Source organism: Berghia stephanieae, chromosome 11 (assembly GCF_034508935.2).
Source record: "Berghia stephanieae isolate SIO BIC M18660-M18661 chromosome 11, UCSD_Bste_1.3, whole genome shotgun sequence".
Taxonomy (NCBI): Eukaryota; Metazoa; Mollusca; class Gastropoda; order Nudibranchia; family Aeolidiidae; genus Berghia; species Berghia stephanieae.
In genome coordinates this window covers 2,818,141-2,841,157 of record NC_088370.1, presented here as the reverse complement: position 1 = coordinate 2,841,157, position 23,017 = coordinate 2,818,141, and the positions used below count along the sequence as shown (strand labels likewise).

Genomic DNA, 23,017 nt, shown 5'->3' with positions numbered 1-23,017 from the left:
AAAAAAGAAAAGAAAAGAAAAAGAAAAGAAAACACGCAAGCCACCAGGATATGATAGTAAATTGTCTATCAAAAGTGAGTAGTTTTCTTAGTGGGGGTGGGAGTCAACAGACTTTGGCATCTTTTTGAGTGTTTTGGCATTTTTTGAGTCTTCCCTGGCATTTTGTTGAAAAATAATCTGGCAACCCTGGTAACTTGACAGTTTAATCAGTTTCCAAGCTTGTTTTGTTTAGATTTTAGATAAGATCCAAGTGTGACAATGACATTGTCCATGCATGAAAGGATAATAGTTCTTTGATCTACGGAACAAGAGGCAGCGAAAAAAATTCAATCATGGCGGCTGAGAAACGATTTAGATTGTATTCGAATTCAGTCCTGTGTTTCTCATTCAGAGATTAATTAGAGAACTTTATTTTTGTAGGTTAATAAACTTATTTTTGAGAGCAAGAGTCCAATTCTAATATTAAATGGTGAGTACCCCCACCCCCTGCACTTTATTTTAGTCAAAAGTAAGATCCACTAACTCCTTTATAACAAGGCCAAGGCCTCGTAGTACAATAGTCAGTTAAGAATGTAAAGGCTAATACGATTGCATTCTAAAGTCTATAGTAAAGTTGGTACTACCGCAAACTCGGGGACCCAAATAATTTTGGTGTTTTGGGAGAGGGGAAACTTTCAAAAAAAAAAAAAAAAAAAAATTGGGGGGGTTTGGGAGGGGGGATACTTTTTTTTTTTTAATGTCTCTCCCCTCCCAAACCCCCTACTAGACTTTAAAAAAAAAAAAAAGTTTCCCCCCTCTCAAACCCCAAAAATTATTTGGGTCCCCGAGTTTGCAGTAGTACAGTAAAGTTTAGGAGCTCCGCTGACTGGACCAGAAGTTAGAGTTAGAAGTCCCAACGTTTCCCAAACCTCTGAATAAAATAAAAAATAAAATAGGAACCAAGGGACATTCTCACTTATCTAGGACTAGAACTAGAACGCAACATTTTACGGGGAGGGCGGAGGAGGAGGGGGTTATCAAATGATAAAAGCCATGGTCACAGTAAAGTTATGATTGAATATTTTGTCAATAAAGTTTTTCATTTTAAGAAGTCAGAATTTTTTATAACCTCTAATCTAAACTTCAAGACTGCATAATAACATTGAATGAATGCTGCTGAACATGAATAAGAAATCAGGAGAACATTCCTAGAGAATCCTCATCTCACTCTCACGTTTGGGTAGATTATTTTCACCATAATTTGTTGTGAACGGAGTGTCTATGTACACGGTAGTAACATACACGGTAACATGGGTTGAGCTTGACGCATGGTAACTGCCATGACCTTGACTGCTTTCACACCCACACTTCACTGGGACTGGTCTTGGACCTACTTCTGGTAGTTGTTGAACTTGTCTCATTTGTCTTACTTTTGTCTGAAAGCAAAGCGAAAGTAGTCCCTCAAGAGTCAGAGCCACAGGGCCCATGGAGCTGTCTGAAAGTAGTCCCTCAAGAGTCAGAGCCACAGGGCCCATGGAGCTGTCTGAAAGTAGTCCCTCAAGAGTAAGAGCCACAGGGCCCATGGAGCTGTCTGAAAGTAGTCCCTCAAGAGTCAGAGCCACAGGGCCCATGGAGCTGTCTGAAAGTAGTCCCCCAAGAGTCAGAGCCACAGGGCCCATGGAGCTGTCTGAAAGTAGTCCCTCAAGAGTCAGAGCCACAGGGCCCATGGAGCTGTCTGATAGTAGTCCCTCAAGAGTCAGAGCCACAGGGCCCATGGAGCTGTCTGAAAGTAGTCCCTCAAGAGTCAGAGCCACAGGGCCCATGGAGCTGTCTGAAAGTAGTCCCTCAAGAGTCAGAGCCACAGGGCCCATGGAGCTGTCTGAAAGTAGTCCCTCAAGAGTCAGAGCCACAGGGCCCATGGAGCTGTCTGAAAGTAGTCCCTCAAGAGTCAGAGCCACAGGGCCTATGGAGCTGTCTGAAAGTAGTCCCTCAAGAGTCAGAGCCCCAGGGCCCATGGAGCTGTCTGAAAGTAGTCCCTCAAGAGTCAGAGCCACAGGGCCCATGGAGCTGTCTGAAAGTAGTCCCTCAAGAGTCAGAGCCACAGGGCCCATGGAGCTGTCTGAAAGTAGTCCCTCAAGAGTCAGAGCCACAGGGCCCATGGAGCTGTCTGAAAGTAGTCCCTCAAGAGTCAGAGCCACAGGGCCCATGGAGCTGTCTGAAAGTAGTCCCTCAAGAGTCAGAGCCACAGGGCCCATGGAGCTGTCTGAAAGTAGTCCCTCAAGAGTCAGAGCCACAGGGCCCATGGAGCTGTCTGAAAGTAGTCCTCAAGAGTCAGAGCCACAGGGCCGATGGAGCTGTCTGAAAGTAGTCCCTCAAGAGTCAGAGCCACAGGGCCCATGGAGCTGTCTGAAAGTAGTCCCTCAAGAGTCAGAGCCACAGGGCCCATGGAGCTGTCTGAAAGTAGTCCCTCAAGAGTCAGAGCCCCAGGGCCCATGGAGCTGTCTGAAAGTAGTCCCTCAAGAGTCAGAGCCACAGGGCTCATGGAGCTGTCTGAAAGTAGTCCCTCAAGAGTCAGAGCCACAGGGCCCATGGAGCTGTCTGAAAGTAGTCCCTCAAGAGTCAGAGCCACAGGGCCCATGGAGCTGTCTGAAAGTAGTCCCTCAAGAGTCAGAGCCACAGGGCCCATGGAGCTGTCTGAAAGTAGTCCCTCAAGAGTCAGAGCCACAGGGCCCATGGAGCTGTCTGAAAGTAGTCCCTCAAGAGTCAGAGCCACAGGGCCCATGGAGCTGTCTGAAAGTAGTCCCTCAAGAGTCAGAGCCACAGGGCCCATGGAGCTGTCTGAAAGTAGTCCCTCAAGAGTCAGAGCCACAGGGCCCATGGAGCTGTCTGAAAGTAGTCCCTCAAGAGTAAGAGCCACAGGGCCCATGGAGCTGTCTGAAAGTAGTCCCTCAAGAGTCAGAGCCACAGGGCCCATGGAGCTGTCTGAAAGTAGTCCCTCAAGAGTCAGAGCCACAGGGCCTATGGAGCTGTCTGAAAGTAGTCCCTCAAGAGTCAGAGCCCGTGGAGCTGGAGTATATCCCAGTTTCTGTAGCATTAAATGGACAAGAGCAATTACTTGCTACCCTTGGAATAGGAAGCTAGAATAGTGATATGTACTTTCTGCAAGAGATCTAATTTTTGCTGCTGGATGGATGGATGAGGGGGTGGGGGGGGGGGGGGGGTGGTCAGGAATGAACTAGACTTCACTTGGAACAATCTTGGTCCTTTCAGAGTTGCTAGTTAACTTGGTCAAAATCTTTTGTCTATTCCATTATCTTAATTTTTACGTGTGTTGAAATGAGCTATTAATGTGTAAAACACTATAAAACCCGTAAGATCACACGTTAATGTTTTATACCTGTGTACACATACAGGAATCAAATCAGTCCATTGGTGAAGACAAATCTGAGTCCCCTTCCGGCGCCGGTGTGGATGTCAGAACCAATCAAGAGGACCAGGAAGTGCTGGATTTCAATTTGCTGGAACCGAATTCAGTCATCACGTCGAAAGATGAAGGGGAGAAAAAATCATCAGTGGAAGATCTCAACAACCAGGTAAACAACCCCCCCCCCCCCCCCCCCCCCACGCTAACAGTCCTGAAATGAATCGGTCAAAATGTAAATAATAATAATAATAATAATAATAATAATGATATTTAGTTTTTATATAGCGCCTTACCCCGTATATCAACAAGCTCAAAACGCTTAACAGTAACGTGCCAACTTTCACTCAAACATACAACCAATCAAACACGCAGTATGAAACTAAGCAATATGATTCTACAGTGTTGCATATTAAAAAGAATGGTTTTGATGTTTTTTTGATGTTTCTGCATGATTAAAGATAATAAAAGAGGTAAAAATTACTCATACAACTAGGACAATACACAAACATGATGTTTCGGCCCTTAACCTTTGTCAGGGGACAGACAAAAGATGTAGAAAATGATGAGAGAGAAGCAAAGAAATATCACATTTAAATTGTGATATGAAATTATTAAAGGAATATAGAAAGAAAGACATGTGCAGGGAGATATGAAAACATGGAGAGCAAAACAAATGAGCAGGCGTTTAAATGGGATAAATACGTGACAAAGAATATAGAGGAGATTTCTGTGAAATTTATTAATCTTTGGTCTAACTCATTTATTTATAAGATAAAGAGCGGAAAATTTTACCCCATCAGTTTTTAACAACTCTTTGTACTCGCGTGAATATTGGTGGAAATTTTATATTTTGGATTGGAACAGGTTTTATAAAATATTATTATTTATTATTATTGAAAAAAATTATTTTAATTGTTTTTAATTGTCTCTGTAAAATAATGATTTTTTAAAGTGTACTAATACTAAAGCATTGAAATAAATAATTTATTTGTTTATGTATCTTTTTGTTTTTTTTTTAAGCTTGTGGCGGAGCTTATTTTTATTTATGCCATCTTTTGGGGGTTGATATGTTGTTGAAATTGAATATTTATTATTGTGATATAAATTCTTTACTTATTTAACTTAAGTGCCTTTCATTCTTTCATTTTTCTTTTTTTTTCTCTTATTATTTTATCTATTTTAGCTTGAAGCATTCAGGCAGCAGTGGCACAGTGAACTCCAGACTCCATCAGAGTCCGGTCAACAAAATCAGGAGGGATCTTTGACAGAGTCAGAGAGTCTAGAAGAGCAGGTACGTACGTCATTTATGGTGTACGTAGAGCGGCCATACGTAGAGCGGCCATACGTAGAGCGGCCAACATGACATCAAGCACAGACCCCATCCAAAAGGCAAACCAGGCTATCGGCATTCTGAAAAACTTTTGGAAATCAAAGCAAATTATGAGAAATACTAAGCTGATAATATACAAAAGTAATGTCTTAACTCTTTAAGATTCAACCCGACAAAAACCGACAACGGCATAATATTCATGGGCGGGGTAGTCAAGACTGGCCTCAGTAAGTAAAATCCAATCGTTGTGAAGGAAATGACAGGCCCTGTCACTGCCGCAGGGTGTTTTCAGCTTTGATTTTTATAAATTTGCCGACAGAAAAGAAAATACGTTTCAGAAATTGCGATTTAATCCTATTTTATTTGCGGGTGAAAATCATTGACATTGCACTTTGTTTGGTAAAAATCAGTAAAAAATTACGACTTTGGTGATGAAAAATGACTTTGAAGACCATTATTGTAAACTTTTAAAAATATTATGAATAATTTATAACTCCCTTATTTGTGGGTCGATTTTGTCATTCGAGGTATCAATTTTATTGTAATAAAGAGATAGGAACTTCAGAGTTATTTTTTCTGATGCGAAATTATTACTTTGTAATTTTAGCACCAAGAAAAATAGTCGGTAAATAAATTTGTTACACCTCTTTGATAGACCGCCGGGGTCCGTTCGTGTAGAATTGTGAATCAAGCATCTCAAAGTCTTCGACCAATCACAGGCTATCTATCCAGCTGGCCGAAACAAAGACGCTTCTCCCCGTCGATGTATTACGCTATTGTTATGCAAGGAATATTACACCTTATGGAGTAGGCCTAAAAGCTAAAATCTAAAAGTAAAAAATAAATTCTGAGGAATTTGAAAGTCACATTGCTGAAATCAGCTTGAAAAAAGAAGTACATTGGTCTTTGTTTCATAAAAATCGGTTGAAAACCAACTGTTTTACGAATAAATTTGATTTTAAAAATTGCTTTTGTTTATTTTAGCTTTTTTTAGCAACTTTTTTATTTATCGGCCGATTTTCTTGATTTTTATATCATTCTTTATATCTCAAAGAGACGAGATCAGTGATATACTTTGTTTGTTTCAAATGTAACTAGAACATAATTTGGCTTTTTTACCTATCGACCATGCCTGGATAATTTATTCAACAACGTGGCGATGTGACGCAACTATTCCATGGCCGTCCTCCACTGCATCGACGATGATTCAATTCATTGTTGACAGCTGTTGACACGTGAGCTGCCAGAACGACCAATCGTTGAAGGGTCAAGATGATCAGTAGCCAATCGTTCTTCGGTCAAAAAACTTATGAACTCACGAGAACAAAAGTTTGAAATTTGGTGATGGACGGACCTATGAAATCGTTTCTGGGCGGAGTTTAGCCATGAGTGACCGTAGAAAACGAAAAGGCGACTACAGATATCAAAGAGTAGGCTTATATCATCAAAGGATGTCTACATGATTGACATGGCCATATAGGGAACTCATTATCTACTCCCCCAAAAAGAATCTGAACACGAGAGGGTTAAGTGAAAGCTGGAAAATGACATCCTCCATAACACAGAAATGAGAAACCTTTCAAAACAAATTTCTAAAAAGAATTTTCAACACATTTTGGCCTACAAAAATAAAAAACAGTGGATCAGTGGAAAGCTGACGGCACTAGCATAGAAAATCAAATAAAAAGAAGATGGCGTTGGCGTTGGCTGGATCATGTGGCTAGAATGGACAGCAGATGGGAAGAGAAAGCAGGGAAGACCCAAAGAAACCTGGCGAAGGACCATGGAGAAAGAATTAAAGGAAGCAGGCCTGTCCTGGAATACAGTACAGCCACCACAAAAGTAGCAGATCGCAAAAAAATGGAGATGTCTGGTGGATGCCCCTATGTGCCTCAAGGCCCGAAGAGGATTAAGTAAGTGTGGACAACTGAGGGCAATTGTCCCAATTAGGCAATCTGGAGAAAAAGATTGTTTATACAATGTGTGTGATGGAAATGTCCCTTGCACGTCCCAGGATTATGCTTTTTTGACTAGGAAATTTAAAGTAAGGATCAGGAAAATTCTAAATATAGAATATAGACAACAATATCTTTATCTTTATGAACTTGTAAATCTCAAGCCTGGAATCAGAAGCCTTGGGTCATCACACGTCATCGCTTTGTTATCTGTACCAAAAAGTAAGTTAAAATCTTTTGGAGATAGCTCTTTTCAATGTCAAGGCCCCAAACTCTGGAATACCCTACATACCCCAACCCATTAGAGAAATCAAGAATATCTCAAACTTAAAATCCGCTTTAAAACAATCATTTTACACTGTGCCGATTGTGATGTTTATTTAAGCAATTTGTGTTTTGTTTCAATATATCATTTTGACTATACATATGTTTGTAACATAATTCATTGTCTGTCAAGCGCATTGATATGCTTGGTTTCATGGAAAGCGTTCAACAAGTGTCTTTTTATTATTATTATGTATTATAGAATAGTCCTGACATACTGCTGTTTTGGGTGATGGCGGTATTGTATTATTATTATTATTATTATTATTATTATTATTATTATTATTATTATTATTATTATTATTATTATTTATTATTATTATTATTATTGTTATTATTGTTATTATTATTATTATTATTATTATTATTATTATTATTATTATTATTATTATTATTATTATTATTATTATTATTATTATTATTATTATTATTATTATTATTATTATTACTTCTTCTTCTTCTTCTTCTTCTTCTTCTTCTTCTTCTTCTTCTTCTTCTTCTTCTTCTTCTTCTTCTTCTTCTTCTTCTTCTTCTTCTTCTTCTTCTTTTTCTTCTTCTTCTTCTTCTTCTTCTTCTTCCAATAAATCCATATGCCTGCACATAATTCATACGTACACAGCCACATACAACTATACATAGGATCATATAACATCAATGAAATTGTCATATTTGATATGTGGTATATTATTGATTTTCAGGCCAAGGCATTCTACATACAGGGCATGGAGCTTGAGGAGAATCACATGTTATATGAAGGTGGGCAAGGTTTAATTTTTTGAAAATGTCGGCTCTTACAAATACACACTCTCTGTTATGTATTTTTATTTTTTTATTTTTAACAAATGATTTGTAAACACTTGAGTGTATTTCTCTTAGTCTTAGTAGGATCTTGTGCTTGTGTCTGGGTGAAACTTTTAGGTGATCTCAAACTAAGTACTTTGACTGTGTGCTCTTGGAATCTACATCTGTTTCCTATTTGAACCAATTCCCCTTTGTCTTACCTTTCCTTGGGTGCTTTAATTGTAATTCTAGAAATTTTTACGAACCCATTTTCTTCCTTTTTAGTGATATGACCTAAATGTGTTGCAAGAGCCGTAAAACCCTTAAAAACAAAAACAACAAACAACAAAGATACACACACTTGAGAATTTATATTGCACATTATCCGTTAAATGTGCTCAAAGTCTACGACCATTAGATCTTGTGGTATGGCACTCACCTTAGGATTGGAAGGTCCTGGTTCGAGTCTCGCTCTGGGCAGTGAATGTTGAGTTCTTGGAAAATGCTCTTTACTCACATTCTCTCACTTCACTCTTGTAAAATGAGTACCTGGCTGTTATCAGTTCATATCTCTGAAAAATATACTTTTGTAATATCCCCTGACAGGCGTCATGTCTCATCCTATATGTGAGGTGTTGCTGTTGGCTAGGTACCCGTTATAAAGTGTTTTGAGCAGGTTTGGTAGATATTACGCTATATAAATGTTCATTTTTCCAAAGGTTCCTACCCTTTTGCGTTTCGTGGAATCATTCTGCATAATCAGTCTACATTCTGCGATTCCGCACTCAAGTAAAAAATTTTGTGTTTTTAATAGAGGAAATAAAAAGAAAAAAAATTATGTCTATTAAGGGGGGTGAAGTGGCCGAGTGGTTGGGGCATTGCACTGTGACCTGGAAGGTCCCAGGTTCGAGCCCCGCTTCAGGCACTTTTGTTTGTTTTTTATCCTTGGGCAAGATTATTCACCCCCAATTTGCTCATTTTCGACAACATTGGTGATTCCTGTTGACGTGAGACATCTTGTTTGATAGATTATCCATATTCCTTTGTTGAATGCCAAGGCGAGGATATCTTATGATCTTGTAAAAACAATGAATACGGCAAAATGATATCACGGCTGAGAATGCAGTTTACACCAAATTTACATTTTTCTTACGCTATTTATAACTCATGGCAGGCGCCATTTTGCTTTTTATCATTTCTCTGAATTGAAATGTTTTACACAATTATTATGTAATGCATGTTTTTTATAATATTGTATTGTTATAAATATGTAACCAAATGACAAATTGCCACTATTTTGAGGACAATAAAGACATCTTTTTGGTCTCAAATTCTTTTTTATTTTTTATTTTTTTTCGTCCTTTGATTACTCTTTGGGGCTATTGGGGTTGGGAGTCTCTGTTAAAACTCTTTACTTTCCATGGGGTTCTAAGTCAATATCAGCACTAAACATATAAGACAAGATTTGATGCCTGTAAAACGTTATAAGATAATGATAATTTTTTGTTTTTTGGATGTTTTGGTATTATTCGTCTAATTATAGCCTGTAATACGTTATAAAATTATTATTTCCTTTTCTTTGGATAATGTTTTGGTATTATTCTTTTAATTATATCGGTTTATATTGGAGATATGATGTTTGTAATATGTTATAAAATTATTATTATTTTTTTAAAAAAATGTTTTAGTATTATTCGTTTAATTCTATGGGTTTTAATACTTTATTTGATTCCTTCAGCCATTTACTACTACAAAAAGGCTCTCCACATGGTGCCAGATATTGAGGCCAAACTGGCTCCTTTCTTCACGCAGAGTCCAAGAGACAGAGGTAATTTTTTGTTGTCGTTATTCACGCAAATGGATTCAAAGTAAGAGAGATGGAGGTAATTTTTGTTGTCATTATACGAGCATATGGATTTAAAATAGGGGAGAGATGATTTTTCTTGTCATTATTCTCTCAAATGGATTCAAAGTAAAGAGATGGAGGTAATTTTTGTTGTCATTATAATGGATTCAAAGTAAGGGAGAGATGATTTTTCTTGTTATTATTCTCTCAAATGGATTCAAAGTAAAGAGATGGAGGTAATTTTTGTTGTCATTATAATGGATTCAAAGTAAGGGAGAGATGATTTTTCTTGTCATTATTCTCTCAAATGGATTCAAAGTAAAGAGATGGAGGTAATTTTTGTTGTCATTATAATGGATTCAAAGTAAGGGAGAGATGATTTTTCTTGTCATTATTCTCTCAAATGGATTCAAATCATTAAAAACATTTTTTTTGTTAAAAGTTCAGTTAAATTAATATTCGGATATCAAGCAATTTTCTGGTTTTTAAATGATTACTAATCTTTATTTCAGTGAGACAAGACAGTGAAAGTTCCTTGGAAGGGAGGTAAGCAAGGCAACTGCTCCATGTTATTGGATGGTTTTAAAATACAAAGCGTGGCAGGAAAATTATTAAGATACATAAACTAAAAATAAATAAAATTCCCTTTACTCATCCCGTAGGGGAAATTTTTCTCTAGGATCTATTATTCCAAGGGAAGACTGGAATAACCCAGGCATTCGCCGCAGTGCAGCGCTGCAAATTGAGCTAGTGCGAGGTGACTTGCTCAAGGCCGTACAGCGCAGTGGCAGGTGATCAAGCTCGGTACCTTTTGGGTATGAAGCAAAGACCGTACTGCTGAGCCACACTTCCTCTAAAGTTATTTTCTATTTTTTTTTTATTAAAGTGACTTTTTATATACAGTGGAAACCATTTATAACAGGCCCGGTTATAACAGGGATCGGGTATAACAGGGATTTTTCAAATCCCCGTTTTTTACCTCTCTTTGTCTCTATTAAAAATTATCGGTTATAGCATGGCCTCACTTGAACCAAATCGGCTATAACAGGGACAATGCTTTTTCACACGGGAACAATCAAGAAGGAAAACTGCTCAATTTTAGGCCTTGTCTCATGGTGAGGAACATGGATAACACAGGACGCGATACGACAACAGCGTATCTTCTACAGCAGGCTGGTAGCAGTGAACGTTTTTACCAATTGGAGGATATAAGAAGCTTTGTTGAAGACACTGTCATCAGGAAGTCAAGACAGACTTCAATCAAGGATTTCTTTAAAAAAAAACAATGACTATGATAAGGTCCCATTCAATATCCCCTTTTAAATAATTATATTATAATATGTTCATTTTTAACAATTTTTGTCTGACAAAGGAGGGATAGTACCTTTGGGTGGGGGGCACATGTCTGAAGCCAACTGGTTCCCACTTGTCTTTTCTTTCATTGATGAATAATAAAGTTTGAAATAAATTTTTAAAAATGTAAAAAAAAGTTATATCTAGATCCATACATGTATTATGATTTACATTGTGCACAATCCCTGTCGTATGCAGTTTTTAGGCAAGGGAGGTAATCGATGTATTAGATCGCTTGAAAAAGTCAATTATGTGCTTATTTCCCTTGTATTTCTGGTGTAACAGGGATCGGCTATAACAGGACTTTTGCTCTGGTCCCACCATCCCTGTTATATCAGGTTTCCACTGTAGTGCATTATCAGTTTAATACGCTCAGAACACAGTGCGAGGGGCCCTAAGCCAATTAACCGGTAGATAACCACGCCTCTCGGACAATCGTCATCATTAAACAATGGCAGGGATTGGTAGACACAGCAAACTACACAGGTTTTACTATCCATGGTATGTGTTAAGTAAAATACCCACTGTTCTACCGCTTGATCAGTAGAATCAGCACAGAAAACTATGTGTAAACTTAAACGTTTTTAATATGATCGAGAAAACCATGTGATAACTAGTCACCCATTTGTTGATATTAAAACAATAACAACGATCTGATGGAGGTCGAATTCGTTCACATTATTGTTTATAAACAACCAAATATGTTTGTCCGAGCACGTGTGAAGGTGTGTCACAAATTCCATGTTTTGATTGGTCAAAAATCTACTGGTTAATTGCAATACCTGGGTGGGGATCCTGACCTCCCATAGCGGGCAGGGAGGTACATACTGTGTCTTCTATCCCCTTATATCTGTTTTCCAACATGCTTTCTGTCTGTGTCTCGGAATGAGATTACTTGGTTTTGTCCTGGCACTGGCCGGAATCCTAGCTGGGAGGGAAACAGTCAAATGCATAGTTATTGTTTTGGGAGATGATATTTTTTTCCTTGTAAATCATCTCTCTGTTATGTATTATTATTTTTATTTTGAATGTATAATGTAAGCATTTGAGTGTATTCCTCTTTGTTGGATTTTGTGCTTGTGTCTGGGTGAGACTTGTAGGTGATTTCAAACTAAGTACATTGTTGGTGTGCTCTTGGAATTTACATCTGATCCCTATTTGTTATCAGTTCCCTTTTGTCTTACTTTTTCTTGGGTACTTTATTTGTAATTCTAGAACTTTTTATTATCCCATTTTCTTCCTTTTTACTGGCGCTGATATAACCTAAATATGTTGCAAGCGCCGTAAAACCCTTAAAAACAAACAAACAAACAATTGCAATACATGCTGGACATGATGCTTGTGAAAAAAAAAAAGTGTCCTTCAGAGCCATTGGGCCCATGGAGCCAGAGTTTTTCCCGGTTTCTATAGCGTGAATCGGACAATAGCAATTGCTTGCCACCCTTTGGATAGGACGCTAGTCTATTGCAATGTACTTTCCACCAGATCCAACAGATCCAGCTACTCAATCACTGCTGGGTGGACAGGGAGGTCCAAAAAAAATCCAAAAAATCCTGATCACACCCAGAATCGATCTTGACGACTAGCAAATTAAAACAAGGAACAGAAAAAGCTCTAAATCTAAATTATATATTATTATAGAATAATCCAAACCTACTGTATTTACATGAATAAATTGAGCTCTTTTATAGTGCAATGTCCACTAAACATGCTCAAAGCGCTTTACAAATATGACCTAAATGTGTTGCAAGCGCCGTAAAACGCTTAAAAACAAACAACAAACTGGTGCTGATATGACCTAAATGTGTTGCAAGCGCCGTAAAACCCTTAAAAACAAACCACAAACTGGTGCTGATATGACCTAAATGTGTTGCAAGCGCCGTAAAACCCTTAAAAACAAACCACAAACTGGTGCTGATATGAGCTAAACGTGTTGCAAGCGCTGTAAATCCCTTAAAAACAAACAACAAACAAACTGGTGCTGATATGACCTAAATGTGTTGCAAGCGCTGTAAATCCCTTAAAAACAACAAACAAACTGGTGCTGATATGAGCTAAATGTGTTGCAAGCGATGTAAATCCCTTAAAAACAAACAACAAACAAACTGGTGCTGATATGAGCTAAATGTGTTGCAAGCGATGTAAATCCCTTAAAAACAAACAACAAACAAACTGGTGCTGATATGAGCTAAACGTGTTGCAAGCGCCGTAAAACCCTTAAAAACAAACAACAAACTGGTGCTGATATGAGCTAAACGTGTTGCAAGCGCCGTAAATCCCTTAAAAACAAACAACAAACTGGTGCTGATATGAGCTAAACGTGTTGCAAGCGCCGTAAAACCCTTAAAAACAAACAACAAACTGGTGCTGATATGAGCTAAACGTGTTGCAAGCGCCGTAAAACCCTTAAAAACAAAAACAAACTGGTGCTGATATGAGCTAAACGTGTTGCAAGCGCCGTAAAACCCTTAAAAACTAACACCTTATCCATTCCAGTGAGATTGAGGAGAACTTGGTGACTCACTTTGAACATCTGTGTCTGGATGATAAGGCTCTGTGTCGCCCGACCTATGAACAGAGGGTAAGTCCTAATGAATCAGTTGGTAAATCACTTGAGGATGGTGATGGGGATATGGGGAATGGTGAAAGGGAAGGATGGTGATAGAAATAGGAAGGTTGTTGTGATGATGATGTGTCTGATGATGATGATGCTATTTATGTGTATGTGTGTGCATGGGGTGTGTATATATATAACTAAACTTTCCAACTTTCCATGTCAATAATATTTATTGAGTCAAAGAAGCGAATACAGTTCTGTAGCTGGAGCCAAATGTTCGCATTTCTACGAATCTTTACCTAGTCCTAGGCAGGTCTGAACTGTTGGTGTGTATTTATTTTGGATCTCATTCATTCATTCATTTATTCATTTGTTTATTCATTTGTTTATCCATTCATTAATTTGTTTATTCATTCATTAATTTGTTTATTCATTTATTTATTCATTCATTCATTTGTTTATTCATTTATTTTTTATTCATTAATTTGTTTATTCATTTATTTATTATTCATTAATTTGTTTATTCATTTATTTATTCATTCATTTATTTGTTTATTCATTTGTTTGTTTATTCATTCATTAATTTGTTTATTCATTTATTTATTCATTCATTAATTTGTTTATTCATTTATTTATTCATTCATTCATTTGTTTATTCATTTATTTATTCATTCATTCATTTGTTTATTCATTTATTTTTTATTCATTAATTTGTTTATTCATTTATTTATTCATTCATTTATTTGTTTATTCATTTGTTTGTTTATTCATTCATTAATTTGTTTATTCATTTATTTATTCATTCATTAATTTGTTTATTCATTTATTTATTCATTCATTCATTTGTTTATTCATTTATTTATTCATTCATTCATTTGTTTATTCATTTATTTTTTATTCATTAATTTGTTTATTCATTTATTTATTCATTCATTTATTTGTTTATTCATTTGTTTGTTTATTCATTCATTAATTTGTTTATTCATTTATTTATTCATTCATTAATTTGTTTATTCATTTATTTATTCATTCATTCATTTGTTTATTCATTTATTTATTCATTCATTATTTGTTTATTCATTTATTTATTCATTCATTTATTTGTTTATTCATTTGTTTGTTTATTCATTTATTTGTTTATTCATTTATTTATTTATTCATTCATTTTTTTTCTTCATTTATTTGTCTATTCATTAATTTGTTTATTCATTTATTCATTCATTAATTTGTTTATTCATTTATTTATTCATTCATTGATTTATTTATTCATTAATTTGTTTATTCATTAATTTGTTTATTCATTTATTTGTTTGTTCATTCATTAATTTGTTTATCTGTTCATTCATTAATTTGTTTATTTGTTCATTCATTAATTTGTTTATTCGTTCATTTGTTTATTTATTTATTTGCAGGTGACGCACATCTCAGCCCTGCCAGTGGAGTTGTTGATGTACATCCTTCAGTGGGTCGTGTCTCCTGACCTGGATCTTCGATCCCTGGAAAACGTTTCTCAGGTGTGTAGGGGATTCTTCCTGTGTGCCAGAGACGAACAGATTTGGAAGATGGCCTGTGACAGGTGAGACTCGTGACCAGGATTTGAAAAAAAAAAAAGAATTATTATATATATACTCCTTTCATTTTGCAGACGAGGTCCTGAAAAAGGCAATGATGGTGATGATGGAAACTGTTTGTCTGTGACCTATACCCTGACCCAGGGTGAAAAAGGCAATGATGGTGATGATGGAAACTGTTTGTCTGTGACCTATATCCTGACCCAGGGTGAAAAAGGCAATGATGGTGATGATGGAAGCTGTTTGTCTGTGACCTATATCCTGACCCAGGGTGAAAAAGGCAATGATGATGATGATGGAAACAGTTTGTCTGTGACCTATATCCTGACCCAGGGTGAAAAAGGCAATGATGGTGATGATGGAAACTCTTTGTCTGTGACCTATATCCTGACCCAGGGTGAAAAAGGCAATGATGATGATGATGGAAACTGCTTGTCTGTGGCCTATAACCCTGTCCCAGGGTGAAAAAGGCAATGATGGTGATGATGGAAACTGTTTGTCTGTGACCTATATCCTGACCCAGGGTGAAAAAGGCAATGATGGTGATGATGGAAACTGTTTGTCTGTGACCTATAACCCTGTACCAGGGTGAAAAAGGCAATGATGGTGATGATGGAAACTGTTTGTCTGTGACCTATAACCCTGTACCAGGGTGAAAAAGGCAATGATGGTGATGATGGAAACTGTTTGTCTGTGACCTATAACCCTGTACCAGGGTGAAAAAGGCAATGATGGTGATGATGGAAACTGTTGTCTGTGACCTATAACCCTGTACCAGGGTGAAAAAGGCAATGATGGTGATGATGGAAACTGTTTGTCTGTGACCTATAACCCTGTCCCAGGGAGAAAAAGGCAATGATGGTGATGATGGAAACTGTTTGTCTGTGACCTATACCCTGTCCCAGGGTGAAAAAGGCAATGATGGTGATGATGGAAACTGTATGTCTGTGGCCTATACCCTGTCCCAGGGTGAAAAAGGCAATGATGATGATGATGGAAACTGTTTGTCTATGGCCTATAACCCTGTCCCAGGATGAAAAAGGCAATGATGATGATGATGGAAACTGTTTGTCTATGGCCTATAACCCTGTCCCAGGGTGAAAAAGGCAATGATGATGATGATGGAAACTGTTTGTCTATGGCCTATAACCCTGTCCCAGGATGAAAAAGGCAATGATGATGATGATGGAAACTGTTTGTCTATGGCCTATAACCCTGTCCCAGGGTGAAAAAGGCAATGATGGTGATGATGGCCTGTTCTTAGGCCTGTAAATCTTCCGACAATTGTTGGATATCTGCTGACAGTACGATTTTGCTCGATAAATTCTGTTTAGTGCTGACAATTTAAAAAAAAAAAAAATTTAAAGTAAAAATAAAATTCATAACGTTAAAATACAGAACCAACAAAAAAAAAAAAACCAACCCGATAATGGAAGAGTCTTATTTCATTCTTTTTTTTTTTTTTTTTTTTTTTTTTCAGGTTATGGGGCGTCAATATTGGAAGTGCCAAGAAGTTTGGTGGGTCGTGGAGACGGATGATGATTGAAAGGCCCCACCCGCTCTTTGATGGTGAGATGGGAGAGGTTTGGGGGGGGGGGGGGGGGGGGGGGGAGAAGAGAGAAAAGGAATATATAAACAAAAAATGACAATTTTGCCCCTAAGGAGGCTGCAAAATAATGAAAGAAATTACTTGAGAAACATACAATATTATAAATTTATCAATTAATTTTTTAAAACACATCATCCATTTGCTTTCCTACACGTCCCGAGTGTATTATTATTTTGTTTTAAAAAAGAAGAGAAGAAGGAGGAGGAGGAGGAAGAGCATGGGGTGGAAAAAAAGAAAAAAGGAGGAGGAGTAGGAAAAGAAAGAAGGAGGAGAAGAAGAAGAAGACGAGCAATGTATCCTGTGCGTATGTTTGTTTTAATTGAAGCTTTCCATTTCTTTCCATTTGTTTTTTTTTCCATTTGTTTTTTTACTTTCCTCCCTCAAAGGTTGCTACATTAGCCGTATGACGTATCTACGGCAAGGAGAACATAACATGGACCCGTTCTATCGGCCGTGCCACATCGTACAGTACTACAGGTACATCCGATTCTTCCCCGATGGTGAGTCAATCTAATTTCATATATATATATATATATATATATATATATATATATATATATATATATATATATAATATATATATAATAAAAATAAATAAATAAATAGAATTCCCTTTATTCATCCCAAAGGGGAATTTTTTTTCTCTAGGGTGGGTCTATCCAAGAGAAGTCTGGAATTATTTGTATTCTAATGTAAAAAAAATAAATAAAATTAGAGCTTTTATATAGCGCACTATCCACTAAAATGTGCTCAAAGCGCTTTACAAATGGTCCCTGACCAACAGCAACACGCAACATGTAGAGCGAGACATGACGCCTGTAAGGCAATATTATAATTTTTCCAACAGAGACAGCGCTGTTGATGGCCAGGTGCTCATTTTACTCCTGAGTATGGTGAGAGCATGTGAGCAAAGAGTCTTTTTCCAAGGACTCAACAATGCACCGAACGCCCCCCACGTCCCCCATCCCCCTAGCAGTGATTGAGTAGCTGAATCTGTTAGATCTGGTGGAAAGTACTTTGTGATAGATTAGCATCCTATCTAACGGATAGCAAGCAATTGCTATTGTCCTTTTCACACTATGGAAGCTGGGATTAACTCTGGCTCCATGATCCAAATCGCTCTTAAAGACTTCAACGAAAGTTTTGCCTTTCTTCCCTATTCTCGCCCCTTCCCCCATGTTATATTCCTTCACACGTGTTGAGTTTATTAAATAAAATAAATAAATGAATAAAATCCCTTTATTCATCCCATAGGGGAAATTTGTCTCTAGGGTCTATTCCAAGGGAAGACTGGAATAACCAAGGCTTCAGCCGCAGTGCAGCGCCGCAAATTCAGCTAGGGTGAGGTAACTTGCTCAAGGCCACACAGCGCAGCGAGTAATCGAACTCGGTACCTTTCAGGTACGAAGCAAAGACTGTACCGCTGAGCCACGCTGCCCCATAAAGGATTAATGTCTTTCGAGTGTCTTACCCAAGGCTACAATGCCTTGGCAAGAGTTTTTTTCTACGGTTGTCATTGTGTAACACCGTCCAATCTCTCCAGGAACTGTGATGATGCTGGTCAGTCCAGAAGATCCCATGCAATCCCTGCCCAAACTCCGCAACAAGACCAGTCGTGCTTCAGGCCTTCTGACTGGCGGTTACAAACTCATGGATGCAAGGGTAAGACGCGTACCTATCACTTATAAAGATTTAATCTTTAAAAAATGAGTTATAATAATAATAATAATAATAATAATAATAATAATAATAATAATAATAATAATAATAATAATAATAATAATAATAATAATAATGATAATAATATAATGATAATAATAATAACAATAATAATAATAATAATAATAATAAATAATAATAATAATAATAATTATATAATAATAATAATAATAATAATAATAATAATAATAATAATAATAATAATAATAATAATAATAATAATAATAATAATAATAATAATAATAAACTTTATACATCCTTTTCGGAAATTGTACAACAGAAGTGGCAAAGAAAAGAGATGATTAATTACTGACATTAAAAATACACAGAAATCAGCATTTAATAACCAATAGATACCTTAAAATAAGTTAGATAAAAATGTATCTATTGCATGCAGTATAGTGAATATTATATAGATAAATAGATATAAATAATATGTAGGCTTTATAGAATAAAATAAATTTGATTATTGTTAAGAGTATATTTGGTATCACAATCTAAAATATTTTACTGCAGATGTTTGAAAAATGAAAATGGTGTAGAAATAGACCAGTCTGTGAGTACGTAATCATTACGCTAAAATGATTTTGGCCTAACAAAATTTGAAATGAAACTCTCCAAGAGAAAAGACAGATACAGACAGCAACATAGCTACAATAACTATAACGAGATGCAGATGGAGATGGTTTGGACACGTTGCCAGATTGGAGGCAACTGTCCTGTTAAAACTAGCACTCCGCTGGACGGCTGATGGCAAAAGATGGAGAGGGAGGCCCAAAGAAACATGGAGAAGATCCGTGGATAAAGAACTTAAAGAGGCTGGCTTAACCTGGAACATCATCCGTGTCCATGTAGCTGAAAAGACAAAAATGCAAGTCTTAAATAGATGCGTGCGCGTCTCATGGTTTCATGAGAATTAGGCCTTTTTTTTCTTTATGAAAATGAGAAAAATCCTCCCGAGCTTAAACAAAACTATCAACAAAAACAAAAGTACACATGGCTAAATGTTATGTATGGTCTACATTCTTGTATGAAACATGGACCATGACGAAGGAGGTAGAAAGAAAAATGGATGCCTTTGAGGTGTGGGTGTACCGAAGAATTTTGAGGGTACCATGGACTAGAAAGAAATCAAACATTCTGGTTGTTATTGATGCAGGCCAAAGGTCCAGAAAACTGTCGGCAGAAGTTAAAATGGGTTTGGGTGAAGAGCAAGTAAAGCTGTCATCTGCATGTTTTGCCAAATTGGGACCTAAAATTTGCCAAAAGTTGCCAAACCCCCCCCCCCCCCCCCAAAAAAAAAATTTGCCGAGGAGAACTAAGCGTTTCAGTAAAAATTAACACGCGATAAAGAAAAAAGTATATAATTTATTTCATTTAAGGAGGCTACATTTATTAATTTACAGAATAGCGTTGTTACAAAGATTTTAAAGGATCATTGTCCGTAGAGAGTAGCTTCCCTTGGTTTGGGCCCAGGCAAAGCTGCAACATTTCTCAAGTTTCACACTTTTTTTTTCGTTATTTTGTTTTCGCTTCTTTTTTTTTTGCCCAAAATTTGCCACGGGATTTGCCAATTTCCCCAAAATTTGCCACGATTTGCCAATTTTGGGAAATTTCCCAAAATTTGCGGATCGCCCTGATATTTGCGGCTGCAAAAAATGCAGATGACAGGTAAAAAGTGGAGGTGGAGAGAGAGCATTAGTTCTAGGAAATTGTCTTGACAAAGAGGAGTGTAAATGTTGCTGCTCGAAGCTCGAAGAAATAAATAACAACGTGAAATTGAATGGAAGCTGCAATTTAATTACGAAAACAGATAAAATGGATGTTTTGGGTTTCCCCTTTATCAACAAAACAGGATGAATGAAACACGACAGAATTTTAGAGACAATGGCGGAATAGTACAAAAAGGAAGAGTGAAAATAGGAATGATTCCACCAAAAACGAAAGGGTTGGCAGGTATGTGAAATTGTGTAGGTGGCTTCCATCCGAAAGGGTTAAGTAAGTAAGTATTCTCACTTTATCTGTCTCTTTGTTTCTAATTTTTCTATTGCCTGAAATTCTACCGAGAAGATCTTGACTTGTTTCCATTATTTGAATCCTCAGATTACGTGCGCCATGAAGCGTGTTAAAACAGAACAACCCAACAACTACCGGTACAAACGCCAACGCCGCGGCGTGGCCCAAAATGAAACGGACGTTTCATATTACATTGTGAGTTTTTTGGTGGATGATTTTTAAAAATTTTATTCTATAGGGGCTAACAGTGAATAAATGTCTGACTAGTTTTCAACTTATATGTTAGGTTGTTTCAAAACTGTCGTTTTTGTAACTGTCGATTCATAATACATCAATATTAAGTTATTATAGCTATTGTGAATAATTTAGTTTGCATCAGATTCTCTTGGTAAACCGTCAAAAATGCATGGACATATCATGAAATGTACTTTCCAATAGATTAATGTCTTGGACAAAGAGTAGCAAGTAATTGCTTATATCCATTTCATGCTACAAAAACTGGGATAAGATCCAGCTCTATGCGTCTTATGGCTTTTTGGGACAACTTTTTTCAGCGACATTATATTCACTACCTCCACAGTGGGCAGGGAGGTACTTACCGTGTCTTCTATCCCCTTATATCTGTTTTCCAACTTGCTTTCTGTCTTTGTCTTGGTGTGAGATTGCTCGGTTTTGTCCCGACCCTGGCCGGAGTCCTAGCTGGGAGGGAAACAGTCAAATGCATAGTTATTGTTTTGGGAGATGATATTTTTTTCCTTGTAAAACATCTCTCTGTTATGTATTATTATATTTATTATTTTGAATGTATAATGCAAGCATTTGAGTGTGTTCCACTTTGTTGGATTTTGTGCTTGTGTCTGGATGAGACTTATAGGTGATCTCAAACTAAGTGCATTGGTGGTATGCTCTTGGAATCTACATCTGATCCCTATTTGTTCCCAATTCCCCTATGTCTTACTTTTTCTTGGGTACTTTAATTGTAATTCTAGAACTTTTTACTATCCCATTTTCTTCCTTTTTACTGGCGCTGATATAACCTAAATGTGTTGCAATCGCCGTAAAACCCTTTAAAAAAAAAAAAAAAAAAAAAAGCAACATTATTATATCGAGCTTATCCATCTACCTTAATCGTAGCTTTTGATTTATGTAAATGTAACAAACAGGATTTGGTAATGGTCTCAGCTATGAAGAGATGAAACATGCTTCTGGTGTCCTATACAGAAAAGTGAGTGGAGCAGGCACTTATGTTGGTAACAACAAGAGATGAAGTGCCAGAAGACAATAGAGAATAACAATTTTTTCGGCGGTTGATGGGGTTTGAACCCGCGACCTTATTGGTACGACAACTCCGCCTGGCCGGTGAGAGCGTGACTCTACCGTATGAGTTATCCACGATACAAAGGGTAAAGATCTGAACAAGTGTGTATGAGAACGTGCTTTACACGGTGGAAAATAGCTTGCATTTTAGTTGTAGAGTACATTGCTCTCACCGACAGTCGGTCACGAGGTCATACTACCTGGTGAGCAGGGGTCAACGAGCTACTGCCAGTACCGTCAAAATTCCATCAAAATGATCAAATGTAATCATTTGTAATTCATTTGCGTTATAATCTTTAACTATTGTTTTGTATTATATTATTTCTCTGACACTTCATCTTTATTCTCATATGATTTCTGTTTCTATGGGATAGATGTACGTCATGTTACAATGAAAACAAAAGACCTCATATTTCAAATACTCATAAGTACACATATACTAAATTGAATCAAGAAAAACACATTTATACAAGCACCACCCCCCTCTAAATCCATACATAATACAGGGATAATACTGAACTTTTCACCCTACAAAAATCTTCAGTGCGATTTTTCTGAAACTCATGCAATGTGGTTTTGATTAACAACTTGTCAGGTCAAATTCCCCACCAACCAGTAGAATAACAAGTCTCTTCACAGCGCTGACCACTGTTATCATACTAAAATCTGAGAAAGTCATCAAGTAATCATCACGATACTTCACGCTGTCGGTAACAACACAAATAATACGATGCAGGCAATGTTATAGCCATATTTCTGTCATTCTCTGAAAAAAATGCCATTTTAACAAATTTGGCCAGAAAACTTGTCCTTCAAATATTGATCAACTAAAATAACCCTCACGTTGTCAAAAACTCTCAAACCTGAGACTTCCTTGCGGTTTTAAGTTTGAGAGTTTTAGTTAAGATGAAGTCTCAGGTTTTAGAGTTTTTGACAAGATGAGGATCATTTTATTCGATTGATATTCATTGAAGAACGAGTTTTCTGGCCAAAATTTAATTATTTTTCACAGAGTACAGAAGAGTTGAAGAGATGCAAACATTAAGAACATCGTGGGATTGAGATCCATTTATATCGTAATACAGTATGTGTATTCACACAACCAATGACCAGTACAATGTAGTAATGATAATATAATAGTATAGTGCAGTCGAATGCTAGTACAGGGACTATAATAATATTATAGTATTATAATATTATGTGTGGCCAACTTTCATGACCAGCCCAGTTTATACAG

At 36.9% G+C, this 23,017-nt stretch overlaps 1 protein-coding gene across 1 annotated transcript in view; it reads left to right on the top strand.

Moving 5' to 3' along the window:
- The first annotated feature begins 199 nt into the window (after positions 1 to 199).
- The window catches only part of LOC144956267 (F-box only protein 9-like), a 27,768-nt gene continuing 4,950 nt past the window's right edge, over positions 200 to 23,017 (top strand). The window contains exons 1-12 of the mRNA XM_078886729.1: positions 200 to 469; positions 3,393 to 3,572; positions 4,587 to 4,694; positions 7,711 to 7,768; positions 9,531 to 9,620; positions 10,151 to 10,184; positions 13,488 to 13,572; positions 14,961 to 15,124; positions 16,600 to 16,688; positions 17,115 to 17,228; positions 18,272 to 18,390; positions 20,551 to 20,658. Coding sequence (XP_078742855.1) covers positions 467 to 469; positions 3,393 to 3,572; positions 4,587 to 4,694; positions 7,711 to 7,768; positions 9,531 to 9,620; positions 10,151 to 10,184; positions 13,488 to 13,572; positions 14,961 to 15,124; positions 16,600 to 16,688; positions 17,115 to 17,228; positions 18,272 to 18,390; positions 20,551 to 20,658 — 1,152 coding nt within the window. The 5' untranslated portion in view covers positions 200 to 466. The remainder of the gene's footprint in view (positions 470 to 3,392; positions 3,573 to 4,586; positions 4,695 to 7,710; positions 7,769 to 9,530; positions 9,621 to 10,150; positions 10,185 to 13,487; positions 13,573 to 14,960; positions 15,125 to 16,599; positions 16,689 to 17,114; positions 17,229 to 18,271; positions 18,391 to 20,550; positions 20,659 to 23,017) is intronic.